General features: G+C 37.9%; 1 protein-coding gene across 1 annotated transcript in view; it reads right to left on the bottom strand.

Annotated features, from left to right (window-relative positions):
* The window catches only part of THBS2 (thrombospondin 2), a 165885-nt gene that overhangs the window by 15451 nt on the left and 123675 nt on the right, over positions 1–26759 (bottom strand). The window contains exons 15-21 of the mRNA XM_082251223.1: positions 20744–20903; positions 13670–13788; positions 10271–10505; positions 5160–5387; positions 4148–4419; positions 3710–3807; positions 2016–2155 (exon numbers count right to left, since the gene is read on the bottom strand). Of these exons, the coding sequence (XP_082107349.1) occupies positions 2016–2155; positions 3710–3807; positions 4148–4419; positions 5160–5387; positions 10271–10505; positions 13670–13788; positions 20744–20903 (1252 nt within the window). The remainder of the gene's footprint in view (positions 1–2015; positions 2156–3709; positions 3808–4147; positions 4420–5159; positions 5388–10270; positions 10506–13669; positions 13789–20743; positions 20904–26759) is intronic.

Below are 26759 nucleotides of genomic sequence, written 5' to 3'. Positions count from 1 at the left end.
CCCTCCCCTTTCCTGACCTGCCAGACTGCATGCTCGGATAAGGGTCTGGTATGGATTTTGGGGGGACCCCACGCTGTTTTTTTCCCATTTGGAGTGGAGTTCCAACATTCAAATCAGTGGGCTTAAAGCCGTATCAAAGACGGCTCCTAGGCAACCGTTGATTTTGAATGGAGGCAGAAAAACGCTGCTAAAAGCCAACGTGGCCAAACGTGCAATAACGCCAATGTAAAAATCTTCTAAAAGCACGTTTTTACAGCTGCTTTTTCCTAGCATTAGAAGTTGCTCTGCAGCTCATTTTTTTCTGATGCCCTGTGTGCATGGTGCCTTTAAAACTAAAAAAAGTTTTCCCTTTAGTGATACTTAGGATTACACAAATCACTTTGGCTTTTTTTTTTTTTTTTACCTTTGAAATTTTTTTTCAATTTGTCACTAAGGATAATTGGGCAATTTCCCAAAACTTGGTTTTACCACAACATTAGTGGTTTCATCGTTGCTGAAATTGGCCTATAATTTTACAATGCAGCATCATTTGGCAAAATTAGACTAGCAAAAATAAGTTCCACCTTAAAGCTAATAAAGCATGGTTCTCCTAGCTATGAGACCTCAACATTGTGTGGCATGGCATTAGTTTTGTTTAAATTCAAAGCTACGTAACAGAAGTCCCATAACTTGTGTAATAAACATTTCTATGCAATTAGCATAGCAATCACATGTATTTGTTTATAAACAAATTGCCTTTGAAATAGTGATCAGTGGCTTTATTACGAGGTTAACATTATTATTTGATATTATGGTAAGTGTTATTGTTAATGTTAAGTTTAATGTAAAGTGTTATCATTAAGGTTAAGTGTAATGTAAAGTGTTATCATTAATGCATTTGAAATAAGGTAATTTTTAGCACTGAGAATAGAACTTTCCTTAGGGATAGAATTTTTTGGCACAAGAACAAGTCTAGGATAGACTTCTGTAAACCTCAGAAGCCATGTAACCCCTAAAACCACCAACCTTCTCCATTGACTTAAATGCAATTTACCAAATTTTCTTGAAATGTTCTGATTTTTATTGAGATATTGACAAAGCCAATTGTTCCCATCTTTGCCTGCCCCTGACAATATACTGAACCATTCTGCGTGTTGAAATGCTCAAGATAGCTGGGTACAGATTGAATCAGCTGGGATATTAAATCTCTCCAAGTACACAAGACAACACAAAATAAACTCAAAAGGGAAAAGAAACACAAAATGCTGAAAAGAAAAGAAACACAAAAGTACTTGGTAATTAACTGGTACCCCTTGTATTTTAACAACAGATGTTCACATGTATGAAGCAAATAGGCTGATATTGGGCATGTTTTCAGTTTTTTTCATCCTTTATAATTTTCAGCTGAGTAATACTTATAGTCCTAACACACACTAAGCCCCTCATTTACAGTTGAGCTGAGTTTCAGCTTGTTTCCCTATGCTTGACTATGCTCAACTTGCAGAATCCCACTCTTAATATTAGTCTATGTTCATACTTGTATGCTCCACCCTATACTTTATGCCTTATGCTCAAAAAAGTACATTTGTTTTTTTGGGGTTTTTTTTGTATTAGATGTGTTTTCCTCGATAGCAGGGGACTTCAAACTATGGCCCTCCAGTTGTTCAGGAACCACAATTGCCATCATGCCTAGTAATGTCTGTGAATGTCAGAGTTTTACAATGCCTCATCATGGGATATATAGTTTCACAACAGCTGGAGGGCTGTCATTTGAGGATCACTGCCCCATAGACTTCAATAGGTGCCTCTGTAAGCATGAGACACATGCGTTATGCAATTTTGCACCTGAAAAATCTCCTCTTCCTTTAGAACTGCTCTTCTCCCCTTGCCCAGCCCAGGAAACACAAACTTCAAAATCACTAGGAATACCATCTGATTACACACAGCTCAATTGTAAATGCATTCTAAGACTAAGAGTTTTTATTATTTGTGAACTAATACATCTATGGTGGGATAGCACAAGAAAGAACACTAACCTTTACATTCGTATTTGAGATCAGAGAAGAATACCATCTCTTGGGAGAATACAAAGAGTCCCAGTCGTCCCCCTGCATATGTTTTGTCATATATTGGCCCAGAATCTGCCATGATTTGTTTTCCTTCAAAGACAACAACTCTGCAACAAAGTAGAGAAACTTGTAAGACATTACATCTACCCGAAAACATTATACTTGTAAGGTCAATGTAACTCATATCAACAAATCAGGTTTAGCAATTGCATAAATATATTAAAACGAAAATTATGTTATAAAAAACAATTCATATCTGTGAAAAAATCTGTGAAATCAATGTGGGGTAACAAAACATTTCATATCTATAAAAAACAATAAAAATAAATAAATATGATTTTTTTTGTGTTTTTTATATTTTTATTGTTTTTTTTTTATAGATATGAAATGTTTTGTTATCCCACATTGATTTCACAGATTTTTTCACAGATATGAATTTTTATTTTATAACATATTTTTAATTTTACTATTTTTAACATATTTTGATTTTAAGAGAAAGTTTTTCTTCTTACTGTTATTATGGAGTATGATTATTGCACTTGCACTTTTTTGTAGGATATTTTTGGATTTATATGATGGGAAGGTAGATTTGCGTTTATTTTACAGTTTGTTGATCCATTATATGCTGCATACTTCTGCAGATCATTAGCTGCAACTACATATTTCTAGATTCCCATTTGCAGCCACTGATCATTTTTGGTGCCAGATCCCTCTTTTTGCTTTAGCAATTGAATAATACATTCCAAAAATATTTTTGGTTACCTGCTATTGGTTACTCATTTCTGATCCATGCTGTGTGAGTGTGAAATTTCTACAGTAATTTACACTGAAAGTGTCTCTAAGAATCGGAAGATTCTGGTGCGTTACATTAGATAGTATTCCATAAAAGCTGACATTGTCATGATTAATATTTACAGTAATCCCATTGGAAACTTAAAAATTGCAGATACAAGCAAAATCAAGTATTTTAAATAATTACCGTATTTTCCTTTCTATAAATAATATTTTTTCACTTGCAATGTGTCTTTTATCTTGCTAGAAATATCGACTACTCCAAAAGAGTCAATTCCCTAGCCTAGCATAACCCCCTCATTCTTTGCATGCTATAACTCTCTTCTCTTTTGGGAATGTGTAATTACTCTCTGTGCTGGCCCAGCATCTCCGCTCCTCCCCTTCTAGAAAACCTTTAATGTAGCTACTGGTTGAGGAGCAAAGAAAAAACAGTATAGAGTGTCACTTGAGTGACAACTTTATATCTGCTGGGGCTGCTGACATCAAATCCAAGATAAAGTCACCTAGCAGCAGTCTCAGGGCTTTTGAATGTGTACACATACGGAGGCTTTTACAGGTAAAACCCACACATTATGTAAATTATGTGGAGAGCGAGGGCAGGGCTCAGCCCTTCTATTTGTGTCAATACACGCACACAGTGCAGCTCACGATCTAGCCTTTTGAGTGCCTCCATATCAAGCGGCTTTCTTTGGGGGCATGCGAAAGGCAGGAGGAGCCGGAAGTGCTGCTTGGCGACCCCAAAAAGGGAGAACTGGGACTGCTTTTTGCAGAACCATTGCACAAAGCAGGTAAGTGTGACATGCTTATTATTTTAGAAAAAAAATAAACATTTACAACCTCTTTGATATCATATACAATCTACAGCCTACCTAATGTAGCCAGTCTTTGGTCTGTGGGTCAGATGCCACCTGTAAGCAGTGTAATCTTTCCAGCCAACGTTCTTAGGGTCATGCCACAATGTTCGCACCTAGAAAAAGTGTTAATTTTAAAGTGTCAATGAGTCAAGATGAAATATAAAAATCGATATTACAATATCAAGAACTTCAATGCTACAGGTGGAGGGAAATGTGTGTAGAGAGGCAATATATCTGGTTTATGTCTGTGTGTGTGTGTGTTTCTAAAGGTCCTACAGGAATATGTTCAATATTTTTGGCAGAGTTTGGACAACAAATTTTAGAAGAAATGGTGAAGGAGGAAGTTACAGCATGGAGGTAAGACTGGTTTAGATCTTGACCCTCTCATTTTCATCTTTTTCACTGAAGTTCTGATAATAAAAAGTACAAATTGAATACACATGGCCAAAGTACCTCTCCAGGGGTATTTCCAGTGTGCCATAAAGCATTCCTCAAATGTTCTCCAGTCCCTGTCGTTGAGTTGACAACTTTTAGAGAGACACCAGAGTACCCATAGGCTCTTGATGGCTTATCTTCCCAATATGTTTGAGTGACTTGCTTCCACATTAACACATAGAATCTACTGCTGGATTGATAACCAAATACAAAGCCAGCATAATCATCATCACGGTCTGTGTTTACGTAGAAGGTTCCACTAAAGTCAACTGCGCTGAACTCGTCAAAGCCTAAAGGAAACACATACAACATTTCGCTTTAGTATTTTTGTTAAAACATATTAATTATCAATGCACAAATCAAAAGAAAGACACTCAGTAGCCTGACATATAACAACGTTTTCAGTGCTCAAAGTATTCATACAAAAACCACGGCATTAATCACTTCTTACAAACTACGGCACATCTTTATTCTTATTAAATAATCTTTTTCCTGCTATAAGTAAAAAACATCATCACATTTAGAAATATATGATCTACTTATGTGCTAGTCATGATTTAATGTGCACTCCCACTGTGTAACTATAAAGATCTGATTGATGGGGCTTAGGGATAACATTAGAGAAGCTTCCTGGGAGTAGAATTTTTCACTCTACATGTGAAGGTATTAAATAACTCAGACTTAAAGCACTCTTTGCCTCTGTTTTTTTTTTGTTATATTTTCTTATTTTTCTTTTCTTAAGAAGTCTTTGAGTCAACAGCAGAATTGAAACAATATGTAATGTAGGTATGCACTGTACATGTGCACATATGAACATTAGGTAAAGGCTACATTCTTCTGCTCTCAATACTGCATTGTTCCAATCGCTAGCGCCTTGGTGCATCAGGATGGACAAAATAAAAATTCAAAAAATATCTTCCAAGGCTCATATTGTTTTTAAACAATAAAGGCTTAATGTATGACCATGTTGCAGATGCTGCCTGGAATTTTTGGCTGAAAAAACTGAAACCAAGGTTGTAAGTTTGCTTACCCACAGCTATACCAGGATCTGAATTTGCAGTCTGAACCAACTCTTTTCCTTGATGTCGAATCACCCAGTTGGGATCAATTTGTGCTGTTCCCTTTGGATCTAAAGGAACCATCTGGAATTTCCTAAAGTCAGTCTCACTTATGCCACTGTTTTCTGGACAGACATCGTAGATATCAGGAATGCTGTCATTATCAAAATCGTCTTTACAAGCATCACCTCTGCCATCACCTGTAACAAAAAAGTATGAGATATATTTAAATATACAACATAGCTTTTACAATAATAAATAGATAAAAGATGCTGTGTGAAAAGTTTGAAACAAAACTAGATAAAAGATGCTGTGTGAAAAGTTTTAACTAAAACTTTTATACTGTTTAACGCTTTAATAATAGAAAATTAATTTAGCTATGTTGGTATAATGATAAAACCTTTATAAATTACAAATAATAAAAACAACACAATTATGATATGTGTTTTTTAAAAAATCTAGTATTTATACAATAGGTGGAAGGCAATTTTTTTTTATATTTTACAAAAGTTTGTCAAAGCACATTGAAGTTACGTTATATGGTTGGTTTTGCTACTAATAGTGTAAGCTGAGTTCCTCTTTTAACTGTTTTCATGCTTCCATTATCCACTGCCAGGAAGAATATGAAATATGGCATTGAAGAGCATTATGTTCCTTTTGGGTCATTTCACTTCATCTGAGTGTCTGTGTTTGCAAATATCACAAGAAAAGACTATTAACCTTTGAGTTTTGCAGTGAGTAATCTTGGCAGTGATGTGGGATAAAGTCTGATCTTCCTGGCTTATTATATTCTGGCATGCTGCAAGGTATGTAATTTAGCAGTGACTAGCTTAGGCCTTTTATCCCTGACATGGTTGCCTGCAGCAACATTCCACAATGGATATTTATTTAATATAAAGCACATAGTATTGTGGCTTCTCTATTAGGATCAAGATACAGTAAATCACGAAACAAGCTTGAGGACATTTGTGATTGCAGGTGAAAAATGAGTAACATTTTCAGGAAAGTTTTACAACACACTAACAGACACAGAACCAAGAAACTCAAGCAGCAATGAAAGTTTTCCAAGCAATTATACTAGGACATGGTATTAGGCAAGATCTGATTAGCAGATTTGGTTCGTAAAGTACCAACAGATGTTTACTCTTAGCAGTCACAATAAAATCTCCATAAAGGGTCCACTGACACTATGGGGTTGATTTACTAAAGGCAAATAGACTTTTGAAAGTGCAGTTGCACTCTGAGAATGGTAATAACAAACAATACATCACACAGACAGCATATTGTACATTGGAAATCAATACGTCACTTAACAAAGTATGCACATACTCATGTAAGGTACACGACATTCCAACGTAGAATAAGAGAGAAACAGTCTGCATATATCCAACCATAACTTTACCATTCATCGTATGGGAGCAAAACTATAATGCACATATAACTAATAACCATAGAACATGTAACCATTTTAACTAGTTTTTGCAATTCTCTGAGCTGCTGCAAGACAATCCACACTACCGGAGCAATCGATCAAGAACAAGCTGGGGAGGTGCCACTTCAGGTGTAGTTAACCAACATCCCCATATATTTTCGTGGGTGACTTCCTATGGAAATACGTATACTTTTCTCAAACAAGAATAGAGTTCACCGATTGGATCCACTGTGTGCCAGTAGGGGGATTTGGAGAGATCCACAGTCTAGCTATGAGTTTTTAGGCCAAGTACAAAAATCTGATCAGAGCTATATATGTATGTGGATAATAAAGCTCCTCATCTAAGCTCCCCAACAAACATGTCAGCAGGTCCAATGGAAGTTAAACCTGATATACCCGATTAATAGTGGACACCACATAACTCCAATATCTCACAAGTTTAGGGCATTTCCAGAGCATGTGAAGGAAATCACCTGGAAGTACTTGGCATTTGGGACAGATAGGCGTGTCTCGTCTCCCCCATGCATATAGCTGAGTTGGAGTTCTATAGGTGTGGTGCAGCACAAATAGATGGGACAGTTTGTGAGTGACAGACACAGACACTAAAGGACCCGCCTCCAGTATCTGTTCCCACTGATCCCCACTAATGGGGCCGACATCTCGTTCCCACTTTTCTCGGCAAGGAAGCAGGGCCGAGTCTTGCAAGTAAGATAACAATGTAGTATATATATCCTAGAAATAATGCCCTTTTTTTCCTATCTGTAAAAATAGATTCCAAAAAGGTGGATTCAACCAACTGCAACTGTAAAGTCAATTGCATATATTGATATCTACAGTTCCTGAGCAGCAGAAAGTCCGCTGTTAGTTGTGCAAAGGTCTTGAGATCAGCATGGACGCACAGCTGGGAGATATATTTAACCCAGAGCTAAGTAATTTAACCACTTCAATACAGGGCACTTTCACCCCCTTCCTGCCCAGGCCAATTTTCCCCTTTTAGCACTGTTGCATTTTGAATGACAGTCATGCAACACTGTACCTACACCAAATTTATGTAATTTTTCCCCCCACAAATAGAGCTTTCTTTTGGTGGTATTTGATCACCTCTGGGTCTCTTGTGGTAAAACCAGCTCTGAAGAAGGGGGCCTGACCCCGAAACGCGTTAGCGGTCCTGACTGAAGGACTTGTTCCAGTTCACACATGGTGGATGCTTGTAACATGATTTTATCATCTTTATGTCTGTGAGTATGCATTTGGCATTTTATTAAAAATTTTGAAAACAGTGACCACGGGAAATGCACTAGGTGTTTGCGCCTCCTTTCTCTCTTTTTCTAAGCTTTAACTAAACACTGATAGAAGTTACAAGACTGCTCTAACTGCTGGTGAGAAAAGGTATTTAGCAGTTTATATTTACTAAAATAATTGCATTTCCATGTTCTGTGTACTGTGGGAGACCAGATATAGTGAATGCAGGGTCCTGGGTTTAGTAACACTTTAAGTGATGCCTCTTGAAATGTTGAAAAAATAACCAAAAATGGAATCTATAAATAATAGGATTTTAGTTTTTAAAAAGGCTTAAATCTCTTTTGTTTAAAAATTAATCTTTACAGAAAAAACAAGGGTAATCTCATACCCAAATATACTATTATTGGGCAACATCACAACTAGGTCTTATGACCATGTCATGGGTTTGTTTGCCTTTCCTCTTTTCTCAAGGGTCATCTCAGTATTCGTGTACAATCAGAAAAAAGGTTTGATATCCATACCACTGTAGTAATAGGCTAGATTACAAAATACTTTGAATGTTATTTTGTGTTTTAATTTATAAGTTAGAATTCCCATATACAAGTGCATAAGCAAACCTTTGGTATCTGAACAACCCGTTATATAAAATAAAGTGTAGCTGTAACAAATAATCTGACATTATCAATAGGGAGGGAGAATGGTTTGTATGGATTGTGCAGGTGGTTTATGGTTTTAGGGAATATTGTGAAACTAAAACAGATGAAGGCAAGTCCAGTCATAGACATGTACAAAATAGCTTGAAAGGATATGGCTGTATGCCAAATAACCCATAAACACAAGTCATAATGCACAGAGCATACAATTTGATACTCTGCCTGAGATGACTCATGGCTGTTGCCTAGTCTGCAATTAAAATCAAAATATGACAAAGGGAGAGATGATGAATTTATAAAGAAATGATTGTGTATGCTATAAAAGACATGTGCTTTTTATTGATAAAGTCTTTTGCAATCTAGCCTATATTACATGTCCTAGTTATAAATATAAAGCTACAATATGTACAAAAAAAAAAAAGAAGAAATAAATATATCTTGTAAAATTGTCAAATGGTATGGGGTAACAAAGAAGGTTACCTGCTATGTTTTATTTTTTTATTCTATGTATATAAAACAAATCACCAAATAAAACATAGCTATCACAATAAAATATGAAGATGAACCCTGCAATATTCTCACTGAAAATCAGGGACCTTAGCTTGAGTTCTATTCAGTTCATATGGATCACCTGGTCCAGGAAACCACTCCATTCCTTTCTGACTGCACATCTTCACTTTGTATGTTAACATTTGTATCATCCTAGAGCTAGTGGAGTTGATTTACTAAAGGAAAATACACTGTCCAATTTTAAGGGACTTTTCCCCTAGAGCTTAGTGAATGCACTTTGCAAAGGATACCCAATCACATGCAAAGAAAATAAAAATAACTGCCTTTTTTCTTGCACTAAATTGGATGATGTAAGTCTGCAGAGCTTTAGGCACCTTTCACCTTTCGGCTGTTGTGCCGCTGGTAAAAGCATGTTTTGCTATTTTGAAATTCCAACACTACTGGCACAAAGATTACTCACATTTGTAGATTGCAATTATGTGCAATTACTTCCGTTTACATGCGGCTGTGTTTAACTGCGGTACTAAATTCTTGCCTTTTGTATAGCAACTGTTTACTTATTTTTTCTTTGTACTGCGATTAACTGCGTTTATATACAGATAGCTGCGGTACATTGCTCCTGGAGGCTGTCAACTTTATTTTTCTTTAATGCACAAAACCGTATGTTATGAAAACTTTGCTAAACGCAGTGTGTGAATGGAGACATAGGGATGCATTGTCTGCATTTAGCTGCGGTAAATAAGTTCCTCTTTCCGCAGTTAAAATGTGAATATAAACCGTTCCTGTGAAAGGGGCCCTATTCAGTTACTAAGCTCTGGGGAAATTTCCCTTGCAAAGTGTAATGTCCCTTGCAAAGCGAACAGTCCATTTGCCTTTAGTAACTCAACCCCATTGCTTCTTCCATATGTTACCCAATTGTTTAGCATAGAACTGTTTTTAAAACCCGTTTTAATGCTTTTAGCCTCAGTTATCCAACTTGCAATGCATTTTTAAATGTATTCTAGATAACAAACTAAAAAATATTTGAGTCCTAAACATTTCTCTTTAGATTCATTGCTCATTATGGGCTTATAAACTTGCAGAAGAAACTCATGCAAATCCTACATGTGCTCAGAGACTGAACTATGAGTAAATATGGCTGACTTTCTCTTGTCCCTGCTTACGTTTTTTTTGGAATAAGTTGTCATAACTGTTCCCTACAATGTATTATTTACCAGATATATGTGGTCAAAAACTTTAACTTTACCATTGGAATCTTTCTGGTCTGGATTAAACACAAGCCGACAGTTGTCTCTATCATCAGGGACACCATCATTGTCATCGTCTGAATCACAAACATCTCCTCTGCCGTCTTTGTCATGGTCGGCTTGGTTTGCATTAGGTATGTAGGGGCAATTGTCCAAATTGTTTTGATAGCCATCTTCATCAATGTCTTCATTGTTATCACACTGATCTCCCACAAGATCATTGTCCACATCGGTCTAAAAGTAAACAGACATAGCTATTAAACTGGACAGAGGGTTGTCATTTGTGTACACAGGAAATGTATGGTGTGAATGGCACACACCTGGAGAATAATAAATGATTCTGAGAGGTTTTTATGGTACAAAGGAATGAGCAGATAGATAGATAGTCAGAATTTAGAATATAGGTTTGGTAAATGTGTGGTCTTTCAAGTTAAATATCACTTACAATGCGAGCTACAGTGCATTCTTGCAAGAGAATGTTATTGGAATGTCATGTAATATTTTGAGTGAGGTGAGAAACACACATGACTGTCAAAAGTCAGTCTGCACATAATTGTGAGATCAGATAAATGTTTCTAACTCTGTGCCTTCAGGTTTGCTGCCTATACACTATGCAAATCAGATTCTCCATGCATGCAGAAAACTGACACCAATTTAATTGACTGTTATGAAGTATTATTCCTTGCCTGAAAATGTATTATTTGGAGGCTTTTTAGTATAAAGGTTGCACTATGGTGGTGTTTAAAAGATTCTTGTAGTTGTTTTCTGTATAGAGCCTTTATTTTATGGCACTTGGAGCTGCAAGCAGACATTCTTAAAATATCCTTACCCAAAGAATGTATGGCCTTTACCACGTCTGTGAGCAAGAACCAACCCTTTAGGAGGATATTAACACTAAAGGCCAGTAGGACAGCCTCCTGATTGGCTGTCACAATGATCATGTGATCAGAAGCCCATCCTACAGGCTGTCCAATATTGCTGGGTTACTGGGAGCTGTTGAGTAAAAGCGTGGTCATAGTGGTGGGGGCACGAATTGAACAATGTATGTATACAGCTAGCAGTAGAGGATTAATGAAAAAAGTATTTAATCTAGGGTGCATAGGGTTTGCTACTAAGATGTACTTTTTTTTTAAACATTTTTAGGGATCTGGAATGCATTGTTTAAATATTGAAGTGAATATTCCAGTGACATGTTCTTGCATAGGTTGCTGTTTTTACCATGCATTACTTGGTTTGCTTTTATTTCTCTACACAATTCTCTCTTAAGGCATAATAAAGTAAAAAAACATGCGCCAAAGTGGTTTAGACTCCATGCCCTTTTCTAAGCTGGCTTAGTTTGACTTTCTGAAAATTTGTATCTGTGTACACTAACTACTTATAAATTTTTAACGGTTCAGATTTTACAGAGTAGGGAACTCTTGGCAAAAATTCCCATTTTCTAATGCACTTGTTCTCCTCATTGAAAAATAAAATATTTGTACTGTACAAGCCATATCTTCAGAGGAAATTACTCCCTTACAGTTGTGGCCTACATAGAGTTTGGTCTGCTTCACTGTGGCTGCGTTCTGAATTATGACACATGTTTTGAATCAAAGCCATAGAAACAATGAAAATGTCCTTTGATGGTGTCAGCTTTAGCTGGAACGTTAAGCAACAATTTATATGGCTATGGTGGGCTTGAGCACAGTCACAGTGCCGTGAGACATGAACACTGTTTGCCCCTAGTGAGGTCAGTGTTCCTTTTTTTGTGAGGGTTGTAAATGCTATATATATTTATGAGCAAGATGGTGGATCGGGATGGTATACCACTTCATGAGAAGATGGTGACAGTGGAGAATAGAGACTTTTGTAAAACTGGACATACTCAATAAAGGGAGGGGGGCATAAAATGAGGGGGGCAGTAGGCACATTACATGGGGGAAGCAGGGCACATTACATGAAGGGACAGCAGGCATATTACATGAAGGGGCATCAGGGCACATTGCATGAGAGCAGGGTATCTTAAATTGGAGCAGGGCACATTACATAGGAGAAGGGAACATTATGTGGGAGCAGGGGGCATTATGTGGGAGCAGGGCATATAACATGACAGCAGGGCACATTACATGGTAGCAGAGCACATTACATGGGAGCAGGGCATATTACATGAGAACAGGCACATTATAGGTCACACAGCAGGGCACATTATAAAGGGCACACAACAGGGCACATTAAGGGGCACACAGAAGGGAATATTACATGGGGCACACACTTTACATGGGGCACACAGCAGTGAACATTATGGGGCACACAGAAGAGCACATTATGGAGCACACAGAAGAGCACATTATAGAGCACACAGAAGAGCACATTACATGGGGTACACAGCAGGGCACATTATAGGGCACACAGCAGGTTATAATACACAAGCAGCAGTTTCCTTCATATATAGAGCAACATCCCCTCAACTCTTGTCCATCCCAGGTGATGCCACATACAAACACCTGGGATGGACAGGAGGGGAGTAGGGGCTATTGGGGAACAGCACATCACAGCTAGCAATATCACAGTCGCTTCCCTGCATAACTCTGCATGTGACTGCAGAGGGGATGCAATCTATCCATCAGCTGCCTGCGACTGATGGGTAGATCGTGGTGGATACCATGCGGACTTCTTGTTGAACAATAGGGTTCTGCGGAACCCCCGGTTGAGAAACCCTGCATTAAAAAGTCTATTCTTAAAGAGGCAAATTCAAAGTTATGCTGCTCTTTCATCATGCATTTGTTCAGTTATTCACTAAGTGGCAATTGTAGATTGCCTGTTATTAGAGCAAACGGCAGCAATTATAGAAACCATTAGTAGTTATTCCATGTTAAAAAAAAGCATTTACAAATTATATGTAAATGCAAAGAGTAAAATAGTTATTTATATTGGATATTTAAATCACCCCTAGTTCGTGTGGCATTGCTAAGTGCTAGTGCTTTTACCATATTACTTTTTGTCAAGCAATCTTTCAAACTGGCAATTTCAGGGATACACTACTTCTTTAAGGCTAAAATCCCAAAGTACAATAGTTAGTTGTGTTTTTGCTAAAATTGAGTTTGTATGAAGTCTTTCAGAAAAGAAACACGAAGCTCTGAATTTCACATTGAACTGTCTTGCCCAAACAAAAGCCTCTAGCTATGAATGACTGCCATTGACGTTCACTGTGTTCAGCTATTCTGCCTGAGGGTGCAGTTCCATGTAATTCTGCATTCTCCAGCTTATGTCTGGATTAAATGAAAATTACCATACCTTGCTTCTGAAGTTCAGTATATTTGTGCTCTTCGTTAATTAGCCTAAAATCCACTTTGCAATACCATTTAAGTCTATTCAAGCACATCGAAATGAGAATTTGTTATGCTTTCTGCACTGCATACCTGGTCAGGATTGTGCATTAAAGGACAGTTGTCACACTGATCACCCACTCCATCCTTATCAGTGTCAGTCTGGTCTGTGTTGTACACATATGGACAGTTATCCAATTCATTTAAAATATCTAAAAGTAAACACATTAAACTTGTCATTATATAGCCAAGTAACTTCTTTTTTCATTATGTTTTTTGCCATATACAAACAGATTGTATCATAGTCTGTATGTCTAACTGTATAAGGAGTGCATAAATAACTGCAATGGTGGAGTTAAAAGAACTCTATTCAAGGTAGAGGTAGTCAAGGACTGGCATTAACAGCTCAGAAAAAAGGAGTCAAAACTGTCTTGAGAATAGTGGAATATGCTCAGAGGCATTGTGCCACTTTAGCAACACATTTATGAGACGTAAAAAAGAATTCCAGGTATGGATATTTCTACATAGTTACAATGGTACAGCTTGGAACAAAATAACTATACAAATACCATATTTGTGGGATCCTTCTAGAAGCTAGAAATCACTGTAGTACACACGACTACTCCAGTGATCTCCATTGGCTCCCGGGTCCTGTGCCAATTGACTGCCCTGCTGCATTGTGAATACAGGAGGTTGCTCACTTGGCACAAGCACTTTTCAGAAATCGCTTTGCTTTTTCATAATGAATGAAAAGTTTTTTTTGATTGGATGAGGTGGAGAGGTGGGGTGGTGATGTCATAGTCTCCACTTCATCCAATCAGCAAATGCTTTCTATCTATTCAAAAAATGCTAAGCGACTTCTGAATGGCGCCCATGCTGAGTGGGCTACCCGCTATGCTTACAATGCAGCAGGGCAGTCACTTGGCACAGGACCTAGCAGCTAGTGGAGATCACTGGAGTAGTGGTGCCAACTAGAGTAATTTACAGCTTCCAGGGGGATCCCACAGGTATGGTATGTTAAATTGGTTCAAGCTGGACCACTGTAAGTAGGTAAAAATATTCATACTTGGAATTCTTTATCATATATCTAAACCAAAAAATATAAAATGTATATAATGCAACTAACTGGTCTTCAGATGTGGTGATTGCGTTCGTTTTTCCTTTTGTCCTTTATTTTTTACCTCATAAACCTGCAAATAACAAACTTTCTGTTCCTGAGTGGCTACACTCAATTCTGCACCGTATTTATAGATAGAGCAATGGCTGCCACCCATGTTTGCTTTTGTTAATGTCTCTTGGAGAATTAACCCTGGAGGATTGGGTTAATAGTTTACAGAAGAAAGGTAGCATTGTTTTATGCTTCCAGTTCATTTCACAGAAAGTGACAAGGACACTGCATTTCTGCTAAAATCAACAACATGTATTTTCTGTGCTTGCCAAAAGTGTTCAAAGCCTGAAATGTAAAACAAATGCGCCACCAAGGACTGATAAGCTGCAATATATTACATTTATGTTCTTGGTTTTAGTCATCCTTTTGTATTTTGAATTTTGTAGACATATGGGGAAATATTCCACTCCAGGAAACAATATTTTTTTTAAAACTAAATAAAAAAAACATGCCATCCAAAATGTAAAAAGAAAAAATGTCTAATAAAACACGACAGATCTCATCCTACTGCAAAACAGTTAATGAAAACAATGCTCATTTCTACAGTGTTGGTAGATTTAATAATAAATAAAGTGACAACATGTGTCTTTCAAAATGTTCATTGCATAATAGAGGCGAATGCCAAATCTAGCAATAGAATGTAGGTCACGTCTGAATGATCATCTACTATTTCTAAGTTATTTAAAATAAATTAACCTTTAGCCCCTGTTCACACCAATGCGGTTTTGAAATCATGCTACTTCAGTGCAATTTCAAAGCTGCACATCAGTGCGATTTGCACTGCTGATTTAATTGCGGCATGCGACTTCATTTAACAGAAGTCTATGCAAGTTGCAATGAAATCGGCAAAAAGCAGTGCAGGAAAATGTTTCATAATCGCTGCGTCGTGAGTTGAGGCAATATAAACTGTTCCATTGCCAGCAATGGGGTGCGACTTGTCACGTGATTTGGAACTGTCAAATCGCATGACTGGTGTAAACAGGGGCTTAATACAGATACTATGATATAGTAATATAAAGAGGTTTCCCTGTCCTGCCCCTTGTCTAGATTGCCACTGATTACAATTTTAAGATTTTTTTTTAAGGAAATCCTGCTAACAGAGGATTTACTGAAGGGTTTGGCTGTGACAGCCATTCACGCTTTTTTTCTTTTAATAGTCTTGTACCACCATATTAAGGTGACCCTGTCACTACAGAGCCATAACAAATGTTAGCACAACCTGCATATAGGATGCGTTATGCTTACCTGTGTGTTAAAATTCTGGTGTGTTGCTATTCTCTGGCCGTTGCAGGTATCCGATACTCCTCTCACTGGTTCATATATCCTCTCGTGGTATACAAGCCAGCAGGAGGAATGGAGGAATCACAATGCGTTGTGGAGCGAGCAGGCATTTGACACACCCTGAAGTGCCGAACTGCAGTCACCAAAGAACGTAACACACAAGAGTTTAAAGTAAAAAGCATCTTCTGTTACAGGCTACATTTACTTTTGTTGGGACCATTTACTCATAGAGTAATTTTAACTGATTTCACTGGAAAAAGCTGAAAGGGGGAACTGAGGACTGCACTTAAAAAAAAATTACGAGGTGGGAAAATTTAATTTCAGGAATGCCCGTGGTGTAGCACTATAGTGGTAAGTCACATAGCCATTCGCACTAGAGCGTGTTCTGACATGTTCTAACTTACACTCGCCTGGTTCGCAGACCAGTTGTCCTTATGGCGTAGAAGAAGAAACAAAACGCGTGTGCTTTGTGCTGTTAACAGAGAATGAGTGACAGGAGTCTGGAGCAGCGGATTACAATTAAATTTTGCTTGAAATTTTGCAAAAGTGCGAGTGAAACTTTAGCTCTGTTACAAAAGGCTTAGGGTGAACATTCCATGAAAAAATCAAGTGTTTTTGAATGGCATAGGCGGTTTAAGGAGCGAAGGGAAGATGTCCATTGTCCACAATGACGCAAGAAGTGGGCAGCCAAAAATGAAAAGGATGGATGCAAATGCGGACAGGGAACATGCGGAGTGTGAACCCTCAGATCAAAGATGAGTAACAATCTGTCTAACCGGGTCTGTCAAATTGCAAAGTGCACTTGGCCACATGGTGAGACTCAGGTGCCTATTCAATATCACAGTCCTATTAATACACACTATGCAATTGCTATAGCTGGATTGTAAAAGGAGGTAAAAAAGAAACTAGAGGTTTCTAAAAAAAAAATGTCCTTAACCTCCCTGGCGGTATTCCTGAGGGTGGCTCGGGGTGGAATTTTAGTGCGATTAGCAGTAACTCCGAGCCACACTCGGGGTACCGCCAGGGAGCATCGCTGGATCCTGGCAGAGGTTACTTACCTTGTCCCCGGGATCCCGCGATGTGTCCCTGCAGCATACGGCGGCCGGATCTTCCGCCCGATGCTGTGTGCCCCGGCTTCCGTCTCCTGCGAGCGTCACGTCGCAGGGGGGGTGGAACCGGCGGCAAATTCAAATAGTAAAACACACAAACACACTGATATATTGTAATCCTATTGGATTACATTACAAAATAAAATAAATTGACATTAGTTTGTCCCCCAGTGCCATTTCCTGCAGTTGTACTGTACTTTATATCTATATCTATATCTATATATATACTTTAACTTTGTTTATAGTTATTTATTATAATTTATGATTTTGTGTTTCAAACTTTATCATACCCAATATGTTATAAAGAAGAACGCACAGTAAAAAAAAAATCATATGTAAATAGTTGGTTTGGGCTGCTCGTCCTTAAGAATTACATGCAAATAATTGTACCGCTTTCAGCACCTAAAATCGGAAACAATCATACCGCCAGGGAGGTTAAAGGGATACTAACCTCTTGTTTAAAAAAAGAAAAATGATGTATTCCTAACTCAAAAAAATACCTCATGTTCCTCCCAGCCTCCTCCAAATCTCCAACTTCCTTTTTTTTTTTTGCTCTTGTGATCTGACTTCCTATTAGACAGGTACATTTGTTTTTCATGTTCCCACTGAATGTAGCCACGCTCTCTTGCTCACACCCGAGATACACTTGGGATTGTGAACTATGGACTATGGGATGTGTAGTGTGCATAGAGCTGTCCATGTGACAGCAACTAACATGCACTGTCTGTTCCAAGCAATTTTAAAGGGGAGGGGGGGGGTGGTTATAGGGCCGTTTAACAGATTATAGGGCCGTTAATAAGTGAATGTGTATGGATTATTTTTGGAGTATAAGGATACCATGTAGTGTCACTTTAATACCTTACTGAATATCTATTACTAGGACTTCAACTAAGCAACAAGAAAAACGTTGCAAGTAAAAAAAAATATTAATACAGTTTTTAGCATGGAACAATGTGGATATGGACATTTACCACAGAGGCAACAATTATTAAACATGAGATTGCAAGCCAAAAAATCGTTTGACCTCATGCACACTGGACATTTCTACAGCTGATCCTGGGGGCATCTGGTGTTTATATGTTCCTGCCTCTAAACTCCCCTGCATGTTAGCCTATGTGTCCATGCACACATAGGGTTTTAGCAGCATTTAGTGGCAGGGGATTTTAGACGTACTGCCAGTGCATCCAGGAGTAGTTGAGTTTGAGCAGAAAAAATGCTTGATGCTAATAAAAGTTGCTAGAAAAGAAAAATAGTAGATAGGCGCTATAGCATAAAGGTCTAAATTAGCGATCGACCGATATTGTTTTTTTAATGCCGATACCAATATTTTGGTCATCGGATATCAGTATCGACTGATATCTTTCGATATTTTCGGACATTAAAGATTTTGTAATTTTTTTATTTATTTATTTTTTTAGGTACTCCTTGTGGAGGGATCTGGGGGTCTAAAATACCCCAAACCCCTCCTCGGCACTGAAAAGCATTAAAAACACCAAGTTTGGCTGTTTTGAATGCTGTCAGTTTTTTTAATTCGGTGCCGAGTACCCGGAAATGATGTCATGACATCACTTCCAGGTTTTTTACATGGAGACCCGATCAGAGCCGAATGCGGCTTTGATCGGGTCTTCTCTTCGGTGGCAGTGGAGGTAGGATGCCCGGGTCTCCCAGGCGAGCCACGGAAGGCGGCGGGAGGGGGGGATGTCCCCTTCCGCTCCTTGTAATGACAGCCGAGCGGCTTCTCAGCCGCATCAGTTGTCATTACAAGTCAGCCGACCGTCGGCTTTGGACGCCGCTACCGGGGTGATTCCTCTAGCTGCAGGCATCACTCCGGTACATGCACTTTCCCTAATTATCGGCAATATCGGCAAATCCAAATGCCGAAACAGATATATCGGGGAAAGTGCATATCGGCACCCAAAATATTGTGTTGCCGATAATTGGTCAATCTCTAGTCTAAACAAATAAAATACACTGATTGTATAACAATCAATAAGTTGCAAATAATATATAAAAAGTATAGATCATAATCAGAACGACAGTGCAAGTAAACTAAAAATCACAATAGTAAAAACACACCTGTGATAAAAATGCATAAATACTGTGTTGGTTTACATTATTTATGCATTTTTATCACAGGTGTGTTTTTACTATTGTGATTTTTAGTTTACTTGCACTGTCGTTCTGATTTCTATACTTTTTATATATTATTTGAAACTTATTGATTGTTATACTATCAGTGTATTTTATAGGTTTGGATCCTTTATGCAATAGCGCCTATCTACTATTTTTATTTTCTACTGATTTGTATGTGGTGACACTACAGGGATTGGCTGTTGTTTGCTAGGTCTACCTTGTCATTTTTCCCCCCTCTCTCTTTCTTTATTCAAATTTCTGGTAGCGCATTGGTTTTCTGTACCATCAATAAAAGCTGCTAAAAGCCCTGAACGCGCATACACGCTAGTGCTGAAGCATTATTTAATTTCAATGGCCAGAATAAATAGTTTATTCTGGTCAATGAAATTAATTAAGGCCCAAGAGCTGGACACCTGTAAACGCTTATAAAAGCTTTAGAAACTTTTACAAGCATCAGGCATTTTTTCTGCAAAAAGATTGCTGGCTTTTAGGAGAGTTAAATAAATGTCCTGGAGAACAGTTGTTACCAGGATGCTGTATTGGAAGAAGGTCATCTGGCAGAGGCAGCGTGATGCTTTGGGCAATGTTCTGTTGGGAAATCTTAGGTCCTGCCATCACGTGGATGTTACTTTGACAAATACCACCCAGGTAAACATTGTTGCTGACCAAGTACACCCTTGCATGGAAACAGTATTCTTTGATAGCAATGGCCTCTTACAGCAGGATAATGCACCCTGCCACACTGCAAATATGGTTCAAAAATGGTTTGAGGAACACAACAATGAGTTTGAGGTGTTGACTTGGTCTCCAAATTGTCCACATCCCAATCCAATCAAGCATCTTTGGGATATGCTGGAAAAACAAATTTGATCCATGGAGGCCCCACCTTGCAACTTATAGAACTTAAATGATCTGTAACTGATGGCTTGGTGCCAGCTTACTTCCAAGGTATCTAGTGGCATCCATGCCTCAACGGGTCAGGTCTGTTTTGGCAGCAAAAGGGGGACCTACTCAATGTTAGGAGGGAGGTCATTAAGTTATGACTGACTGGTGTATATAGCTTTTTTACTAGTAAGGAATCTGGTCCAAAATGTGTCCATCTGGTTTGCTTTCAACTCCAATATGTGATCTGTCTATTCAATGAATTTTCCAGAATAAAAGTTGTGTTGCTGGTGCTATTACAGCTATTCTACATTTATTAAACCCATTTCTATCCTATGCCAATATCAAAAAAACACCAGTACAGGGATGCAGTGCTGCAGCTTTATGTTCACAACAAGCAGGAAGAATACCCACTACTTGATTGTAACTGCCTAAATTTGCACTGATGCCTTTGTAGGAGGTGAGGTGCTTGGCACAAATACACTTTTAATTTAGTTTTGAAAACTTTTAATTTTGTAACACAACACATATAGATTGCAATTGTTAAACTTTATTAAAATGACTGAAGCCTAAATAAAAGAGTTAAGAACATACCATCGCCATCAATGTCTACAGCACAGGCATCTCCTTCTCCATTATTGTCAGTATCAATCTGGGCAGGATTGTGCACATAGGGGCAGTTGTCACAGCGATCTCCAACTTCATCTTTGTCATAGTCAAATTGACGAGGGTTGAACAGTAGAGGGCAATTATCCTGAAACATAAAAATCACTCTTTTCATTAAACTATATTAATCCTGAGAAGTCATTATTTAACCACATGTCATTAGTACTTCTTAGTACAACTACGCTGTACTATTATGAAAGGCATTTCCTGTCTTTCCTTAACCTTCTTGCTAGTATATAATTGCCTGCCTCCTACCCACCACTTAAAATAAGTGGTTAAATTAACTTCAAAGACAGGTGGCTTTGACTTTAAAGTATAAGTTTCACCAAAACTTTTGGTGGGAAAAAGTTTGTGTACTATTGGGGAAAATTCCCCTTAACTTCTTGTCTCAAAGACACAACAGGAAGTCCCCCCAAAGTAAGGCAAATTTCCCCCTTAGATAGCTGTATTTAGGACCGTTGTCCGTTAGGACCGTTGTTCCCATTGGAAATATTGCCCTTTACCTCCTATTCTGAGGACTGGTCTACAATTTTAGATTTCCCCTCACTTTTTTCTTAGTGACAATGGTAACTACTACAATTAGATGGGTAACATCTCCCCAGTGTGGATACAGACAGCATTAAAAACTTGACAGAGAGTCTAAACCTTTAGGAAAATGATTACCCAACAACAAGTCTGAAGAAGCTGAACTGTTCTTTGTATGTTTGCAGATAGTTGTGAGGGAGATGAATCCTTTAGAAGAAGGCTGCCTAGGTACCCAGTAACCTGGATGCCCTGAGTACTTAGGAGGTTAAGTAGGGGAGCAAGCCCTTAGTGAATACTCTGGATGCAGAGGATAGGTAAAATGGTGGTTGGATTTGTTTATCCTCTACTGCAAAGCACAGAATGTGCTGATGAGGTGGGTAAGTGACAATATGGATGTAGGCATCATGAATATCTACTGGTGTAAAGAATTTCTCTTGACCTACAGAGGCCATAACTGACCTTGGCCGTTTGGGAACACAAAGTCTTTTATTTAGGGATTTTAGGTCCAGAATAGCATAAATACCCAGCTGGGTTTTGATACTGTGAACACGTTTGAATACAATCCTTTAAACCTTTCATTCAGAGGGAATGGAACAACCCTTTTCTGATAAAAGAAACGATCCAAGGCGTTCAGTGAATTTGACTGTCCTTAGGCAGATTTTGGTTGGTTTTAGAGAAGAAAGCAATGAGAGTTTGAAATTCTATTTTGCACCCCTTTGAGACCACCAATTGAACCCATAGGTTCAGCTCTTAGGAGTGAGGGCACAGATTCATTGTGAAGAAGGCTTTGGGGTAGACTTGGTAAATGTTGTCTTCCAAGCCTTGTGCCAAAAGCAAGGGCTAAATTGTGTTTTTTAAGATGAAACCTGTGGGGAGTGATGGGGTGTTCTGTGTTTTGATGAGGTAGAAGCCGGAAAAAGGGATGTTTTGAAGTTTATTCTTGTGACATATGAACCTTTCCTCTTGTAACATCCTTTTGTGACATCTTTATGAACCAAAGAGATATCCACTTTAAAAAAGGCATATAAGTAAGACATCTTTCACAGGCAGCTTTCAGCTGACCAGGCTTTCAGCCATAAGACTCTGTTCATAAGGAAAGACAGAAGTAAGAGCCATTCTGGAAATTTGTGTCATGATTTGTTCTAGGCCTAGGGCATCAACACAGAAAAGTAAGACAGAAGGCGGTGTTTCAAGTGTTTAGCCAAAGTTTGGCCTTGAAAGATTGGATCTTATTAATTGTTCATTGCCAATTAGCTGTTTGACAAACCGGAAAGACAACATTAACTGTTTTCAGGGCTGGACCTGCAAGAGGAAAGAGAGCCTTTAAGAATTTTTCACATTTCTGTCTTCAGAATACTAAAATGAAATAACATCCTTTTTAGGAACTGTAAGATGTTTGTTTGGGACTGAGACAGCAGGTTCTACTACTGGAAAAATCCACTTTTCGGTGAATTCTTTTTCCACTGGAAGTAGCTCGGCAGGTATTCTCAGGGGGGTGAAAACTTTTTCAGGAGAAACCCAATCATCATTAATTACCCATTCTATTTGCTCTTTAATAGGAAGTGTCTGTTAGACTTTGCAGGTCTCTTAGTACCCAGAGAGGCATTGTGAGACAGGGGAGAATCAAGTGCGATTACACCAAGGCATTTGCACACAGTAGAAGTGAGCATATCTACCTTGGCAGGCATATTGCATGAAGCCATAACATCAGATGTAAGGGAGCGTGGGGGTGGGAACTCTTCCACTGCCTTCTGGTCTTCTTTAAAGTTCTCCATTTTTACCTTTTCTAAGGGAGGCAGTTATACTTCCGACTCTGGTACAAACAGTAGGATGGAGAATACTAGCTACTTAAGCATAGACATTTCTCCATAAGGGAGAAAGGACCCCCACCTATGGGGAAAAAACTGAGGTTTCATGGACCTTAATAGGGTTATAGGGTTATGCCTGAGGGTGGCAAGTCCAAAAGCTTTGCCAGTGTCCAATCACCTGTAGGTAGAAGCCTATGACCAACAGTCTATGAATATACATCTGGTGTCATGCACTGTGCTTAGCGTGCCACTTATCTAAATTTAGTGTATGCATGTATAGTAGACTATAGCCAGCCTGAGCTTGCCTCATTATTATTCTCTGGATTTGTTTTATTTCCCCAAAGTCCAGGGCATTGTTTGCCTCTGTCTGCTCATGGGGAGTGTTCTCCAGTAAAACAAAACCTTTAATAATATAACTCTTAAAAACATCAATATTGTTTTTAGGATCTATTATGAAAGATTTTAGATTTTTAATAGGGGGAGGCACAGCTTGTCATTTAAGCCTTCTTTGCAACCACATCTTCTTTGGTTGCTCTGTGTATGCACTTCCTTAAGCACACAACCTCTTTGACTAGCCCTTCACAACCACTTCACAAACCTGATGTTCATTCTTTAACTGCCCCCTTCCACTGGAGACTCCATCCTCATGAGTAAGCTCTTTGAGTGAAATGCATTGGCAGTGTGGCCTTACAGGGGTCTAGGCTGAGACTGCCATTCACTTTTATACAGCAGATCTTGACTTGATGTGCAGCTCCCGAGACACCTAGCCATTAATTCATCTGTATTATATAGTATTCTCTAGATAGTTCAACTTTAAAGTAGCTTTACAATTTGCCATTATGTTGATGTATTCAACTTTAGCTAACTTTACTGCAAACGTTACATTTCTTTGATTTTTTTTTAACTGCAACCTTTTAATGTGCCTGTTTCTACCCAAAAAGTTTGACATATCCTGTTTGGATAAACAAACCCTGCAAAACATTTCTAACACACACACACAAATTTCTCACACAGTATGCAAACGTTCCGAACACCCTTTTAGCTAATGAACACACTGTAATTACAATTCCACCAATACAAGAGGAAAGGATGCTAACAGTGCTAGTCCCCAAGTGGCCATTAACTTTGCAATCTTGTTGCTACACCACTATATGAGTTCATCTAAGCCATGCATCATCTACCTTACACCCTAAACCCTTCTACTTTAGCTGTGTGGTTGTGGAATGATCTTTAAGAGCATAGTCTTTTCTCATGTATTCTTAAAATTGCTTGACATATTTTTAAGATGCTTAAAAACAGCAGTGCTTAGACATGGATTAGATTCTTGGGTGAAGAACACTTTTTCACTTAAACAGGTAACATTATTTAAAAATGTCTTCCCACCATGACAATTAATAAGGGTTGATTTTCACATTGAACAAAGACAACATTAAAATGTATCTGAAGTGCTAAATGTTTCCGGCTGTATTCAAAACTACAAAAAAGTTCTACTTTAATAAATAATCTGCATATGGTAAAATACACTAAAACACTGAACAGATCTATAAATCTAAACTTTACTCCCGCTTCCTATTTAAATCATAATTTTTACACAAAAACTAGCACAGAATAGTTGAGACAAACAATGATTGTGTAACAATACAGTGTGGATGTGCACACAGTCTCACGTTTGCCACCTCAGGCATGCTATATTAAATGATAGTGGACATTCTTATAATTTTTTTATGCTGTATGAGCGTGACATGAGAGAAAACAGGAAAAGAGAAGGTTTATGTTGGAGCTTGCAAGCAACGTGAATGTTAAACTTAAATATCTCAAAAATGTTGAATGAGGCAGATCAATTTATATAGTTGTCTCAGCAATCTTGCAAATCTTTGCATATTTTTTTTTTTTTGCTCTTCAAGAATAATGTTTTAGGACCTTCAAAATAAAAATGCATGGTTTTGAAAAAATAACCAATTAATCACAACTGAATTGCCGAAGCTTATGTTACTAGCGACGGGTTGCCAACAAATCACATATTCATTTCAACTATAATAGATATAAAATGGATACCAAGCTTATGAGAAAAAAGGAAAATAATTAAAATAATTTAACATGTAATGCAGAAGAACCATGAATGATGAACCACTTCTGTGACATATCGATCCATTCCCAGTTTGTAAAAAATCCTTGTAATGTTACAGAATATTAATTAATGTAAAGCATATCTAAAGCCAAAACTGTTTTATTGAATAGAGTAGGGAAATCCTTCTTAGACAGTTATCTTTGGAACCAGTGTGCCTGTTTGAAGACTTCTCATGTAGTGTGTTATTCTGAGACAACTCAAACTTTTGAATTGTCCCCTCACTTTGAGTCCCAATGGCAGTGGTCACTGGAACAAAAAGAGAGGGTGAATCCTCCTAGTGGGGACACAAACAATCAAAACATCTGACAGAGTTTCTAATCCCTCACCACTCTATCCAGTATTAAGAAAAGTTTTGAGTTTAGATTTGCTTCAACTTGGTCTATTTGCATTTATTGGGAGTGAAAGGAAGTAAAAGTCTGCCACAGTTCTAAAGCCATGCCACTATATATAAATGTAAAATTTATAGTAAAAAAGTAATAAGAGAATGGGAAAATCAGTCTAGAATCTAGCAGGCACTTGGAACCAGCTGAGATGTGTTTCTGCTGACAAAAATGGAAAAAACTAGGATAGGTTACATTGCAGCTGTAATTTTTTAAGATGGAAGAAGTCATAAAAAATCCTGGACAGGAGTGCTGCTAAACCACCATCCTCAGACTGGAAATTTTTGTGAATGTGTGCCAATCTTGCCCTTTGTCCCGAGAATAGCTGCTCTGCAGGATGTCAGATGGTGCTTTCTGGTAAAAGTTAGAATAGAGATGACAACAAAGGAATATGAAGGACCTCAAGTACAGCAGCCTCATCCAGACAATTCACACTATAATAAGTAGTCTAGCCACAAATGCCAAGCCAATCCAAGACAAGCCCAACTACTGTATATATAAAAAAATATATCATTTGCTTTTTGATGATAAGGATCAATATTTATTGCAAATTTTTTTAACCCTTCCATCGCTACCAGAAGCAGTGACTTCTACAGGATGTGTAGGAACTTTTAGAGGGCTTTTAATCAAGAATTTATGTAATTTGTTACTGAAGCTAAAATTCAATTTGGATTCGACACATGGCCCATTTAACTAATATTATATATATATATGTATATATATATATATATATATATATATATATATATATACAGTGCTTTGATTAAAATGAATATACAAAGTATATTCCACGCGCCAAGGAATTAAAAATTATTTTAAAATTAATAATATGAAATATAAAAAAATCGACTCTAATTTAAAAGTATATATATAAATATAGCAGCCGCTGTATGTATGGGGATTGATTAGAGTATGTATGATCTCAAAAAAGAGCTCAAATACATGCTTAAACTCTGGATAAATATATCAAAACATCAGATGGCCATAAACTGTCAAATAGAGGTCCACGAATTAATATTGTGAATCAATGCAGAATATATAAATCAGTGCAAACAGCAACAAAATACAATTTCATGCAATATATAGAGAGTAAAATCTCTCTC

The sequence above is a fragment of the Pelophylax lessonae genome, assembly GCF_965119305.1.
Source record: "Pelophylax lessonae genome assembly, chromosome: 3".
NCBI lineage: Eukaryota > Metazoa > Chordata > Amphibia > Anura > Ranidae > Pelophylax > Pelophylax lessonae.
This window is presented reverse-complemented; position numbering and strand designations above follow the sequence as displayed.